The 14,486-nt window shown below is 40.6% G+C and overlaps 1 protein-coding gene across 7 annotated transcripts in view; it reads left to right on the forward strand.

Annotated features, from left to right (window-relative positions):
* The window catches only part of LOC123958888 (MAM domain-containing glycosylphosphatidylinositol anchor protein 1), a 277,449-nt gene that overhangs the window by 139,532 nt on the left and 123,431 nt on the right, over positions 1–14,486 (forward strand). For all 7 annotated transcript variants that reach the window (XR_006822182.1, XM_046032613.1, XM_046032614.1 and 4 more), the window contains one exon: positions 13,541–13,715. Coding sequence is in view for 6 of the 7 variants with exons in the window: in XM_046032613.1 (XP_045888569.1) it covers positions 13,541–13,715 (175 nt within the window). In the remaining variant the exon portion in view is untranslated. The remainder of the gene's footprint in view (positions 1–13,540; positions 13,716–14,486) is intronic.

Here is a 14,486-nt window from a genome sequence, read left to right on the forward strand (position 1 = left end):
GAATAAATGTGTTCTTCCAATAGAAGGAGATAGAACATCGTTTGGTGTTGGTATTTGGGAGGTCATTCTCTTACTAAGCTACATACAGGCACTTTTATACAAGTAGACAAAGCTAAATGTGTGGGAGATAAAACTGTTGACACTGTTGTGGCTTAAAGTATGTGGAATGCTGCTTGCCTTCATGAAGAAGTGTTTGGATAAATTCAGTATTCTAATCAACCTTTTTTCACTGCAATCACTTATCCAGCACTTGATTAAGGCAACTTTAAAATGAAGCGTTTGTTCCATGTCTCCATGTCACTTCACTTCAAACTTTAGTTTCAAATGGAAACTAGTCAAAATAGAACCAAACTACTTCAGATGTGTCTGTGAGAGATGAGTCTTTGCATCTGTGTCCTTGGCTACTTGAGGCATTGATGGAGAGGAGAATAAATTAGATTTCAAGGCAAAAAAACAAACCAAAAAGAATAAAAAACTAATATTGCTGGTGATGAGTCTGGGGGTATAACTCTGTACTGGACTCTATACCTTGTCTTTATATTTGAGTGCCTCTGGGGTGTCTGCTGTCGTGGTAATGCATTGTACTTTGCAGACAAGCCCCTGTGTCAAGCTAAAAATAATAACAATGATGTTGAACTGTCTGTGCTCACAAAGTTAAATGAAATGGTGGGAAAAAAGTAGACTCTATATTAAATTGTGGCTAGACAGAGAAAAACAAACAGATGGACAGACAGACAGCAGGAGGGCCTTCACAAAGGCTGGAATCAAACGTTTATATCTTTCTTTACTTCCCTCCCTCCATCCATTTTTCATTTCTCAGCATCCTGGCATCCTCATGCCACTCAGCAATGACATCATCTGCTCTGCACACACAGACACACTCACATAGACACACGCACACAAAAGTGAGAGCTCAAATTTTGCTATCCCATGCTTGTGCTAATTAGCCATTGCTCATTACAACTGACACATCCAACATGGGCGTAGCCTGTAAGGTAGCAGCTGACACTGCTGCTGACTGCTGTCGACATCCAGACCGTTTGGAGAGAGCTGCTTATGTCTGCTGATTCTGTCCGAAGGTTTTTTTTTTCACATGGGAGAGAAGGCAGCTAAGAAGATTTTCTGAATACACTCAAAAATCTGGCGTCTTTCAAGAGCAAGCAATGGAAAACATGTTGAGCTGTTGCTTACAAAAATCAAACCTAGTGCGCCATCATCATCAGTGACTTCATGAAGACAGAAGTTTAATATACAGTATATATTTTTTCAAAGATCATTATCGTAAATACTGATGATTCCTCTGCTTCCTGTAATTTCATCACGGACTTGGTCTCATTTTACAGGGGCAGAAAGAGCTATAAAGGAATCTATATTGTATGACAAGGTTAGAGAGAGGGACGGCGTGTTCAATATCAATGAGTCAGTTTTATTGAACTTTGTGCTGTATGATCTCTGCAGATCTCTGCACTGGGCTGGAATGTGTTTCACAGTGAAATATATCTAAAAAAAAAGACAGACTGGTGGCAACTGTTGCTCAGTTTTATGCGGATACAAACGGCTGCAATAAGTAATGTATGTAAGAGCTTTTTGATGTGAAATCAATTATGTTTATATTGACATTACTTACAGCAGTCCTTTCAATTACCTAGGCCACTGTTTTAAACAGGCAGTCATTACTAAATGGAGATTACATAATATAAAAGCCTTTTGACTGACATAATGAATAAACATCTCATTTTCACCTAGTTTTTCTGACATGGCTCTGTTAAAGGGGTCATATGTAAGATTTCAAATTTTCATTGCTTTGTCAATGGGCTCAAAACTCACTTAGAAATGAGGCACGGTCGGATTCAGCCCTGTGCGCACTCCCGAGCTTCTCTCTGGCCTAGTGTACACGAACATGGGTATTTTCATAACCGTGACTTTTTTTGAGTGGTTCGGCCGTTCGTCCTCACAGAAACGCAGTATCAGGTCACTGAAACCGAACATTTTTGAAAACCCCTGCCAGGGTGAGGATTTTCAGAAACACCGGTTGCAGTGCTGTCGTACGAACAGTAAAACCGGGGGTTTTGCCTTGCAACGTCAGAGTGTGCACCGTTATCCGCTGTGTTTGATGTCAGATTGTGCGCCACTGCCTGATTTGTTTACAATTTTATTAGGCTCTGATTGGCCAACGTGGCTTTACGGTTAGGGCCATATCGGTGGCCAGGTGGTCTGGCATGCTCTTTACAGCGCTTGATAACGTGTGTTTGCGTTTCCATGTGGACAGAGATTTTTTTTAAACGAAGGAGGAAAAACTCTGGTCATAAAAATACCCGTATCCATGTGGACTAGGCCTCTGACTACAGCAACAACACCACAGCTAACGACATGCAGTCTGCTAACACCATAAAACATTGACTCCATAATAAAATAAAAACAACAATAAATATTTATGTGATGAAGCCTGTCAGACCAAACGAGATTCAGATGATATTGGGTAAAAATAGTACACCAGAAAGTCACGTTAGTGCGCCGGCTAACGCCGAGCAGTTGCTAACGTTATCCGGTGCAAAGTTGTATCCCTTTCACATTACTTCACCAGCTAACACGACCCATATTACTATCCTGTGTCCCACCGGTATCCTGTCAAAATGTTGATTCTTGCTGGCAAGAATGGATGTAACTGTACAAAGCAAATGTGGAGCTATTTGTTTACTAGCCTAACTTATAGTGATACAGGGAAGAGGCAGACAGCTATCGTTAGCAGTAATCCACAGCTGTTTGCTTCGTAACATTCAATTTAGTTTTATTGTGGTTTTACCGATACTCAGGTACACAGCTTCTCCACCTCTCAGTCGCTGTAACTAACGCGACCCACATAATATAAAACACTGCAACAAAACGACACAACAACACAGAGGAAAAGCCATCCACTAACACTACAGTAAAGTTACTTACTGCGGTCTAACTTTTATAAAGTGTGACACAATCTCGTTATAATATTCAGTCCAGCTCACTAACTGTTTTGTTATCATCCAATACATTTAGCCATGTTGACATTGCTGAGCCTCCGGTGAAAGGTACACAGATAGTAAAGATAGTTACTGAAAGCAGCAGGCGCTCTAACGATGTAGCACGTTGGCTAAATGCAGTAAATGTAACGTCATCATGTAATGAGCATGGATTAGTTCAACCTGCAGCTGATAAAACTATTACCGTAACGTTGCAGTGGGACTTTACCTGAGTTTCCAGCTCTGTCTGTTCTCCCTGTCGGTCTATAGCCGCTGGAGTAACGTATTGTGCCAATATGCGGCTCGCTGTGCTGAATGAAAGGTACGGAGCAGGTGTTGATCTGCCTCTGAGCCGGGAACATTGAAGTAACAGAGCCTGAACATGTCGGGAGAAAAGCCACAGCCTGCATGCTGGTATCTCTGCGTCTATTGTGGGATTTCTGTATGAAAGTGAGTTCAAGCGAGAACACGTATGGGCACACACCTGGTTGCAATCTTAGAACCGCACCACTGGTGGCCGCTGAAAACTACATAATGCCCCTTTAAATGTCTGCTCTACACCTTTCATTTTTCTTCATTTCTTTTTGTAATTTTTTACTTTTTACTTCTGGTCCAGTCTTACTTTTTACTTCTGGTCCAGTCTTGTCTTTGTTTTACTATTCTTTCTTATTGATCATACTTTCATTCTCTCCCAAATATGTCTGTGCCCCTTGTTGACCCTTTCTTACATCCCTTTTCTCCCTTTCCTGCTTAACCCTCTTTTTCTCTTCCAGCCTTTCCTCTAATCTCATCTCTTCTTTATACACAGTTTTCTGAGCTCCTTCTTTCATCACTTCTTCTCCTTTACCCCATTTCTCTACTAATTTCTACTCTCGTACCCGTTTTTCTCCCACAAACAGAAAAGAAAGCTCTCTGCTGTCTCTCTTGTAGTCACCTGTTCCCACGCATTTTTTCTCTCTCTTCTCCCTGAGTTTCCTAACACCTGATGCCATGAATCAGCAAAGTAAAGTCCATTCAGGCGGTGATACTTAAAATTATATTTATACTCACTTTAGTGTCTCACTCTTTTAACCATCCATTTATTCTTCCTCTCCTCTCAGATTCATTTGAAACCTCCATCTCTTCTCCCAGTGACAGATAATTAAAATAGACATTTCCATGTGCAGGTTTATTTATGTATGTCTTCCACACCTTGTCACTTCAAGTCATTCAATTTAGCCATTGTTTGTTACAAAGCGGGAGCAATTACTTCTCAGTGTCTGTTCGTTGGTTCAGGTTGCTATCATCAACCTGCGCTACTCTTTTTCTCATTTTGTAACGTCTGACTGTCTTCTCTACTTCTCCTACACTTTCCCTCAGACGCTGCATCCCCTGTGCTTATGTAGGTGTTTGTGTATGTCTGAGTGCCTGTGTGTGTGTGGGTCTGTGTCCGTGCCAAGTAGTATTCCCCGATAACAGGATTACCATCTTAAGCCTATTCACGGCAAGTGAGCCAGTTGGATGGATAAAGCACTGTATCGTCGACTCCGCTGGTGTAACATCAAGAAAAGAGTTAGATAAATTGTAGAAGGCAGGCCTAGCAAGCTCATGGTGAGTAACTGTGAGGGAATATAAAGGATTCAAACTCTGTAACACCCCAGAAAGCAGCAGTGGTGGGGGCCTGCAAGCTAAGCATTACTTGATGTCAAACAAGGAATGATTTAACTTTACACAGTCGTATTTGTCTCCGTGGTTGATGGTAAATTACAATGAATAAGGAACCCTGCCCACTGTATCTACAAAACAGGGAGATACTTAAAATGTAGGGAGCTGTACAAAACTAACAACAAAGGGATTCTTTCACAACAACAGCAGTTATGTCATCACAATCAGCTTAAGTGTCAATTTTTTAACTTGTAATTTCCTCAAATCACCTTTACTGTCTTTAAGTCTCTCCCGGAGGAAATTTTGCTCCTCGGTAAGCATATGAATCAATTTTTTAAGGCAGCAACCTCAATGGTTTGCCTAGCCTTCAGAGATGTCTGCTGAGGGGGGCTCGTCTGAGACGAATGAAGGCGTCATAATAAAATACTGTTACGCAGATGTAATGTAATGTAAGTCACACACTTACATTGTCATTAATAAAATTGATAATAAATAGGAAATAACAAGAGACAAATCCGTTGACAGGATTCATAAAAGGAGGATATATTTATCACATTTTTTACTATATATTGGGTAGTGTATTTTCTCAGTATTGGCGGGGCATCACCCCCCCAAAGAATGCATAGTGACAGCTGTGCTGAATATTGATAACACAAGAGCAAGATGTAAACAACCATCTCAACCTCGTTTTTCTAGGCTAAATGCTAATTCAGTATTAAGGTCTCTCGTATATTGTAGGGTAGTGTTGACAGTTTCCAGTTTAGACAGCAGGGCAATGACGGCCGTGGCCATTGGACCATATCTTCTGGATCCTTTTGTGATGTGTCACTCTGAGGAGAGAAGTGAAAGGCTCAGAGACAGATCAGGAGAGGGGGGGAAAGAGTGTGTGTTTGTGTATGTGCAAGATAGATGAGAGAACAACTTTAGACTTGTAGGAAGGGAAAACTGAGAGAGAGAGACAGCCAGAATGAGAAAGATGAGAAGAAAGTTAAGAGTCTAAGACCACATACACACATAAATACGCAGACAAGAAAGCGATAGGAGGGAGGAGATGCTTAGACAGACAGCTGCACGCCACTGAAACCGTCAGTATGGTTGACACACATTAGCCTTCTTCTTCTCCCCCACCTAAGCGCACACCTTTTACTTTGTCTCTTCTCTGCTCTTCTTTTCTCTTTGCTTCTCTTCTGTAGCTGTACCTCATTTCTTCCCAAGCATCCCTTCAAGGTTTGTGATCCATATTCATATTGCATAGTTAGATGTCCTTCTCTCTTTCCCTGCAAGTCAACACAGGTTTACTGATTTAAAGCTGGTATCTCTTGGCAGTTTGTTAGGGACACAAAGCTAAATCCAATGCAATCCCATACAAGAGCTCTGCAATAAATCCTACCTTTATGAAGCTCATAATGTTCACTTTTTGTTGACTGTGTGTCAGAGAGGTGTTGATTCAACTCTGTCATTTTGGAGGCCAAACATTGAAAGGTATATCTACTATTTTGTCCACTGAACATTATAAGCTTCATAAAGTTAGGTTTTATGGCAGGGCTGTTGGATTGTAATGGATTTAGCAAGGTGTATGTAACAAATAAACTGGCACCTAGGTGTATTGTTAAAATATCCATCTGTATTATGGACCACAGAATATTTTCTGTGGTGGAGATGCTATGAGCTGCTGCTGAGAAAATGTTGACTTGCTTGTCAGGTCGCAACATAGTTGACAATGCCCAAAAACATTTGTTTATCTAATTCACATAAACAGCAGCAGTCCACAATACATTGCACAACAAATCATGAAAAACATCTCCGCTGCAATGTGAACACTGCAGGAGGGGACTGCTGCTGTATGTGTCAAAAGTAATAGGTTTCAGCGTCAACCCTTAAATGGGAAGAGGCAAGTTTCACAGAACAATATTGATGTCACTTTCTGGGTTTGAACTTTGAAACTTGTCTTTGAATAACACCTGGTGAAATGTATTTCAAAATGAATATATCACCAGACAACATGGGGTACCAAACTCTAGACTCTATTTGTATCAAACAAGTTATTTGTGTTTATGGTTCTATCAGTGCAGAAACGGCAATGCCCTGGTTGGAAAAAACACGTTGTGCAAAAGGGAATTGCTTTGAATGATGATCACACATAATGTGACCACTAAACTTACATGCCCACTCGGGTCTGGTCAGTATTTTAGTGTATTTAATAATCACTGAATGAAAAGGGCCTAATAGCGCATTCTGCCAAACCTCCCATAAAAACACAAATTGGTCCCTAACTTCCCCCTGCAACACTCTGACAAGGCTGTTCTTCTATTCTCTGCACTGTCTCTGTTCTCCTGTTGAAACATCTGTGTCCTAGACAGCATACAGCTCCCCAGCTGAATACAGAAACAGCGAACAAAACCTGCTGCATTTCATGTCGAGTTGGATCCCAGGGGATCCCGAACCTTCCCTTCACATTACACTTCTAACCAAATGTAAGCGCTAATATTATAAAAGGTTCTGACTCAACAAATGCATCTTCATCTCCCAACACGTGTGTGTGTGTGTCTGTGTAGGGGAGACAGTCTGGGGGAATGAGTGTGTTTTGTATGTGTGTAAAGGGATGTGCATTTAGACATGAGATCTGATGACAAGTGTGTGTGTGTGTTTGGCTTCCCTGTACTTTGTAAAGAAATAAAGGAAGGGAGAGAAAAGCAGCCCAGACGGGGATAAGATGAGGGAGAGAAAAAAGGACTGACAGAGATATCCAGACCAACCCGCCGGGACGGGAGTGGAAAAAATAGAGCAGTGTCACGCATCTATTGAAGGAAGAGAGAAGAAAGAGGTGTGGAGGGAGACCAAAAGAGGTCAGAGAAAGAGAGTGCAGGTGATGGTTTTAAGCTGCTGGTGTCACAGGCAGATATAGGCTCCTCCGCTGCCTGGCTGTCATCTACATCTCACACAATATCCCCTTTATTTGCTATATCACCTCTCTCCATTTCGCTTCATCTGCTTCTCTGGTGTAGCGAATCCCAGTGTGATGCACTTTTTCTCTCCCCATCACACAGCTGCCAGCGATACTGTATATATCCATCCCTCTCATTCTGGCTCTCACTTGATGAAAAAAAAACTATATCCCACTCACACATGCAGTCTATTTTTCCCCTTTTCCTTACCTACCGTATTCTTCACCACCTCGCGCCGTTTTTCTTTCTTCACACACTTTGTCTCTCGGTTTCCTCGCATACTTTCCCTATGCCTTTTACCCCAGCATCTCCTTATACTCCCAGCAGTATTGTAAACTCAAATGCTATTTCCATCCACATTGACTTTCTGTAATATTTTGAATACAATACATGCTGATTTTTACATACAAACAAAATGTTATCATATAACACACTAAAAAGGGACACATCAGCAAGTATACAGTAACTGATTTTAGCTTATTGTTTTACTTCCCCTGTTCCTAAGCCCCAATCACATAATCTCACCATTGAAATTATTCTAAACTTGAACCTATTCTTAATGTTCCTGAACTTTAATCCTGCGAATACCTGCAAAATAAATGCTCTCTGCTAAAGCAAACAAAATATCTGTAATTTGTAAGATTTTCATTCATTTTATAATCCTTGAATAGAAAAGGATAAAGGCAGAAGAACACAGATGCACACTTCATGCTTACAAAGGTCCACACACCCATACACACATGCGCGCACACACACACACACACACACACACACACACACACACACACACACACACAAACTGGAATCACTAAACCATGGAGAGACTGGGTACGGATCATTGCTTACCTTGGCTGGTTTGATCAATGGCAGTCTGCCTCTTCCAAATCCCTCCCACAAACAGAGCTGAATAAACAGGCAGGGAGCGTTTACACAGGCCCTGATAATCTGCTAATCCATAAAACCTGCTTTCTAACCAACACACACACACACACACACACGAACACTTGCACACAGGAATGAATGTGTATACTGTGTACATATCCAGGAACACAAGCAGACAACTGTGCATGAAAGCAGAAAATACACACTGTTTCACAAAAACATTTGCAGACGCGCACACACACACACACACACACACACACACACACACACACACACCGTATCAGTGACTTTCGCCCATTATCCTTTCTGACCTCCTCAACGGGACATGGTTGATAGCCTTGTCGATGTTGATAACAGACAGAAGGGTTAATAGGGATTAATGGACTGTGCGCACACACACACACAGACATGAGAGCGAGCGTAACAATCCAGTGCTGATGAGTTTACAGGCTTTCATGTATCATTGCAGCGAGCGTTTATGTTTGTGCATTTGATTAGTCAAGTGAAAGTATCATGTAGCTGTCGCCCCGGCAGTATTCCCGCGGCTTGATGGGATAATTGAAGCGTGAAAAAGCCATATAGAGTTTGTCAAAACTCTTAATGGTCTGAATTTAGCATCGTGGACACCATGAGTACAGTGCTTGGTGTTATCAACTTCCCCTGTATGGAGCAGACAGAGATTTTACCACAGAGATAGAAAACATAACTGCATTTGTAATTTTGATCAGTTTATGACCTGCCCAGTGAAATTAAGACTCTTCCATCTCACTCATGCACTCTCTATATATTTTTTATTACTTAATTTGCTTTATGTAGGCATACATTAAAAAGCATATATCTTGGACAGTTTTCATGCATTATGTATAAAAAAGCTTTGGAGATTCATTGTGTTGCTGTCTTTGTTGAGCATTTACTTCTGTTTTTGAGTTTCACTTTGATACATTTCTATTTGGCCTGTCTATCAAATGCTACTACTGTTCTTTTCAATTGACCCTCCGCTAAGTCATGCCCCGAATACATAGCTGGCCAATCACAGCGCAGTATAGGACTCGTTCTAAGAGAGGTCCGACACTTTCATGGATGTGCCCCATTCACTCTAATGCAAAAGGAGTCGTTTTCTAGCTTTCTTCTGCCGTATTTTTAAGATATGGTCAAATGCTGTTCCTGGGCCACTTGTAATAGTCACAGCAGCTACCTAAAGAGGTTGAAAGGAGAAGTACAATTTATTCTCTTTCCAAAACCTAAAATAAATCCAGAAAAATGTAGGCCGTGGGTTGTTCCTAATGTGATGTTAGTTAGCTAACGCTAGCTAACTTCCTACTGAATGTAACGTTATAAAGCCCTACTGTTCTGCTTTGTAACGATTGTAATAATGAATAGAGGTCTACCCAACTTTACAGGAACATTGATGATCGTTAATATCGTTGTCTTTTGTCTCAATCATTGGGGGATGCAGTGGTTCACTTGTAGGCCTACTGTGTGATCGGTAGGCTTTAGCTTTTCTATCTTTCATTTTTTTTCACGTCTGTTTGAGTCAGTTTGACAGCCTGAATACAACCTTCAAATGTATAATGCAACTGCAAAACTGTTTGCTTCTTTCTGAGATCGCTTTTTCCAACAAATTTGTCAATATTCCTCCAGGGATAGTGCAGTAATAGGCAGTGGCAGCGCCAACAGTTTGTCGGACTTCGCCACAGTAACTAAGGTGGCCGTGGCTTAGCGAAGGGTCAATTGATAACAAGCGTTTACCTAAACATAAGATACTTTATTGAAACCCTTAACAAATAGTACATTTTCTTTTGTTCTTTAAGCACCAACTCTACATTTCAAAATGCAAGAAAACATTCTCTACATACACAAATCTCAAATCTCTATCAAAACACAGCAAACGTGACTCAAAAGCAAATCATTCTGTCAAAACACTAGCACGTTTTCTCTCCAAGAGGAACAGATCAATCAATCATAGCACAACGAATTTCTAAATATAAACAGTCGATGGACAATGTGAAATCCATTGTTTTTTGTAATTCATTCTCTTTTTACTGTAAACCACGCTACATTTTTGGCTTGAGGGTCAAATGTGTGCATTTTTGGCAACAAACTATGTAAAAGTGAATGAGTCATCTTTACTTTATAGAATGTAGAGTAAAGGAAAAAATGTAAGTGACAGAATTACAGAAGTAAAAGCTTTATTAGCAGCATGAAATTGCTGCCAGTGACCAACAAATAATCCAACCGATGTGGCTTTTGGTTCAGAATGGGTAAAAATACTGTCAAATACGTTTGCGTTCCTTGTTGGCCACTTTGCTCCTCCAACAAACGCTGCCTGGCAATGCCATCCATCCACAAAACAAACTCAGTCCAGGCTGTTTTCATCTGTAACACCACAATGGTGGAACGAGCTACGTACCACATGCCATCAGAGCAGGGGCGTCCCTCTCTAACTTCAAGAAGCTCATGAAAACTCATCTCTTGTGAGAGAACTTCTTCTTATAACATCACTAACTCCTAACCTCTGTCTTATATCTCCTTACAATTCTCTTGTATTGATTGCACTATTGTACTACTGTTAACTCTTACTTCTTTCTCTATGTATTTACCCTATTGATGCTATACGTGCTAACAACAAAAAAATGCACAGAAGGGAAAGAATCAAAAATGCCTGTCCTGTTCTAATCAATATTATCTTCAGCATTTGGCCACATGTTCTCATCCACATCACATTTACTGTAATGTCATCTCTCGCTGTGCACCTGGATACAAACACTTACTGGTTCAGCTACTCCTCTCCCTGGCCCAATTATTCTTCTTCCTTGTTCGGACAATATTCTTTCTTTCTCTCCTCTTACGTGTTGTTCTGTATCCTCATTGGATAAACTCAACTCCAGAAAGTCCCCTTTTTGGTGCATTGTGTATGTAATTGAAAGAACTTCAACACCTGGCTCTGTCTCTTGTTGAGATTGGAATTAGCTGTGATGATCTATTTTACCCAAATTACAAAAAACACCAAATGTTTCAATGATATTTTCATTCAGAAATGCTTATCAGCTGTTTCAATATAGATTTTGAGCTGCTATTGTAACAGAGGTAGAGGCTTTATACATTATTTAAGGTCTTGAAAATTCTGTCTTCATTTTTGACATGTTATGTGCTAGCATTTGTAAATAACACAAAAAACATCCATAGTTTTGGCATTGGGTAAGCTTGTACATAAAGAAAAGCTTAGCATTTTAGAAATGGGTTAATTGACTGCATATTCTGTGTAAAAAAAAAATGAATTGTGTTAATGGTATGGTATGAACAGGCCGATGTTGGGCTAATTGTGTTTAGAGTAGTGAAAATGTGACTACAGATTAGACAAAATGATGTTAGAGGTTGTAAAAAACTGTCATTGACCGTTTTGTCAGGGAACCCACATTTTCATTACAAAGATGGAGAGATCGACACCAACACTGAGCTTTAGTTTTTAGTAGTGCTGGACAACAATTAAAAATTGTGATTAATCGCATGTTTTTCTGCGATTAATCGCATTGTTATGCACAATATTGAATTATGAAGTCTAAAGTAGTGTGTTGCGCACTTTAAATGTACTGGTATATACACAAAAGTGCTATAACATGTGGTTTGCAAACACTTTAAACAAATAATTCATTCATTTTCACCCGCAGTATTCTCTCTACACAGTAGCAATAAAATATTTCTTGTAAATCTCAAGTTAAACATTAATTTATTATAATTTATGAATTATTCAAATATAAAACCAAAGCTATTTAACACAGCCAGGGCATTACCTTTTATCTAGCTTGTTAAAACAAGTTATCATAACATCATAACCGGCACCTTCTGAGCAACAGGTCAATCAATCAAGTCAAGTATCTGCAGAAACATTTTTCTTTTATCGGGGAGCAACATGAACAGTCTATGTTTAGTAGCAAGTATCCCTGTTAGAGTGAGGTGAAGTGGTTGAGCACAAGGTGGAGCGACAAACGGGCGCGATTCCTGTGAAACTGTCACAGTTGTGCTCGCCTCACGCACACACCCGCCTGCTCTTGAACTTTTTGTACGCGACATGCAGCACAATTTATTGGAAGAGAGACTGATTCTCGTTGTTTGTGAGTTTCCAGAATCTATTACTGTTTACTAAATAGTTATCAGGACACTAACAGGAAGGAATTTGCATGGTAAAGTTATGAAGCCTATAATTTTAACTGAAGTTAAACAGGCCACAGCTGTGTAGCGCACAGAAGCCGTTGCCATGGTTACTATCCATAGAGCGCCTGACATTTACTCGCGGAGCGCTGTCTTACTTCTCCCTGCATGCTGCATCCAAGTAGTCTGCTGAAGCCTCCCTCCACTGCTTGTTTGGGAGGATGATTTGCAGGCTGATCAACATCTCACCCCTCCTGTGACACTTGGTTTGACTGTATGTGTATTCAGAGCCAGTGAGCAACGGATTTTCAAAATAATAATAATAATAATAAAAACGGCGTTAACGTGACATGAAATAATTGTTAACGTTAACTTGCCCAGCCCTTGTTTTTAGGCAATTAGTGTTAGAGAAGTATTAGGAAATATTTTTATACCAGATCCAGATTGGTGGAAATCTGTTTGAATGGGATTGGGGCCAGACCAACCTGTTCTCTTCCCAGGGTGTCACATATTGGAGCTTGGTCAAGTCCCCATGGCATTGCTTTTTAACAGCCTGGGTACCCTTTAGCGTTGTTTTTGCATGTGTAGGGCTCTGCGGTGAAGTTAACAATAACAAAAATGCAACATCTGTTGGTTTAGGCACCATTTTTAGGTAAAATAACTTGTGACTTAACTCATGTAAATTAAGCAACGTTACATACATTTTGTCTGTAAGTAGGAAACATGTAGGTTTGTTTGGGTATTAGAGCTTTTTTGCTTATACTTTACCTTTTAAGGTTTTTGGAACTCAAAAGTAGTATTTTTCTTTCTAACATTTTAACTTTCTTCCATTACACTTTGACTTATTCTACCCTTCAGTAACACCTTGCTTTCACCGACAGCATCTTTGTCAATTTAACATTTTCTCCCCTCCTCTGTTCTCCTCAGGTACGGTGGACAAAGACGGCAGGCAGTGCATCGGACAAGTTTCAGGAAACATCCATCTACAACGAGACACTGCGCATCGAGGGCATCCAGAGGGTGCAGGGGGGTCGCTACTACTGCAAGGCCGACAACGGGGTGGGGGTGGCTGCCATCAAGTCCATCCGTGTAGATGTGCAGTGTAAGTGGGTAGGGAGAAAGAGAAAAAAAACAACCCCTTCCACTTTAAGACCACAGCTGACTATCACTACAGCTATTCCCACTGTTAGAGAAGACTGAGATGGGGGAGATGGAAAGATTGGAGGAGGAAAGATGAAAGACAGATAGGATGGAGGATGAGATTTCAGGTGGGAATGGCTTCCAGGGGTATCTGATGACTTATGGTGGAAAGGATAAAAAGTATGGTAAGGGGATTATGGGGAAGAGGATAGATCAAATAGAGTATTTGGAAAGGGTATAGATAAGAACACTTTTGCCTTAATTGTACCATTGGTTACTGTATGGATAATGCAGGTGTGTGTACTCCACCAATGAGGGTAATTAGAGAAAAAACAAACTGTTTTGTCAGATACTCCTGGGAAAAGTGAAGTCTGTGAAACAAATCAAGAGTTTTATAACAGTTAGTCCAGGTGGTACGGGCTCCCTAACCCACTGTTTCTCAACTTACCCAAGTCCCCACTACTCTACTGAGACTGAGAGATCCTCAGTGTGCTGTTTAGCTCTGTCACATCCTCTGATTCGACAGCACCTGCCACAATTAGTCACACGTCAGTGACTTATCGGTTTATAATTAGGGAGATCAGCTCTCCTTTTCAGACCTTGTTACATATCTTTTGAACTGTCCCTGTAGTCTGGGGCTCTATAATGGGTATTTGGTTATTGTTTGTAACACAGACAGTAGAAGTTGTTGAGAAGCAGTGTTGTGTTGTAGGGGCCCTGTGCTGCTGCTTGT

The sequence above is a fragment of the Micropterus dolomieu genome, linkage group LG20 (genome assembly GCF_021292245.1).
Source record: "Micropterus dolomieu isolate WLL.071019.BEF.003 ecotype Adirondacks linkage group LG20, ASM2129224v1, whole genome shotgun sequence".
NCBI lineage: Eukaryota > Metazoa > Chordata > Actinopteri > Centrarchiformes > Centrarchidae > Micropterus > Micropterus dolomieu.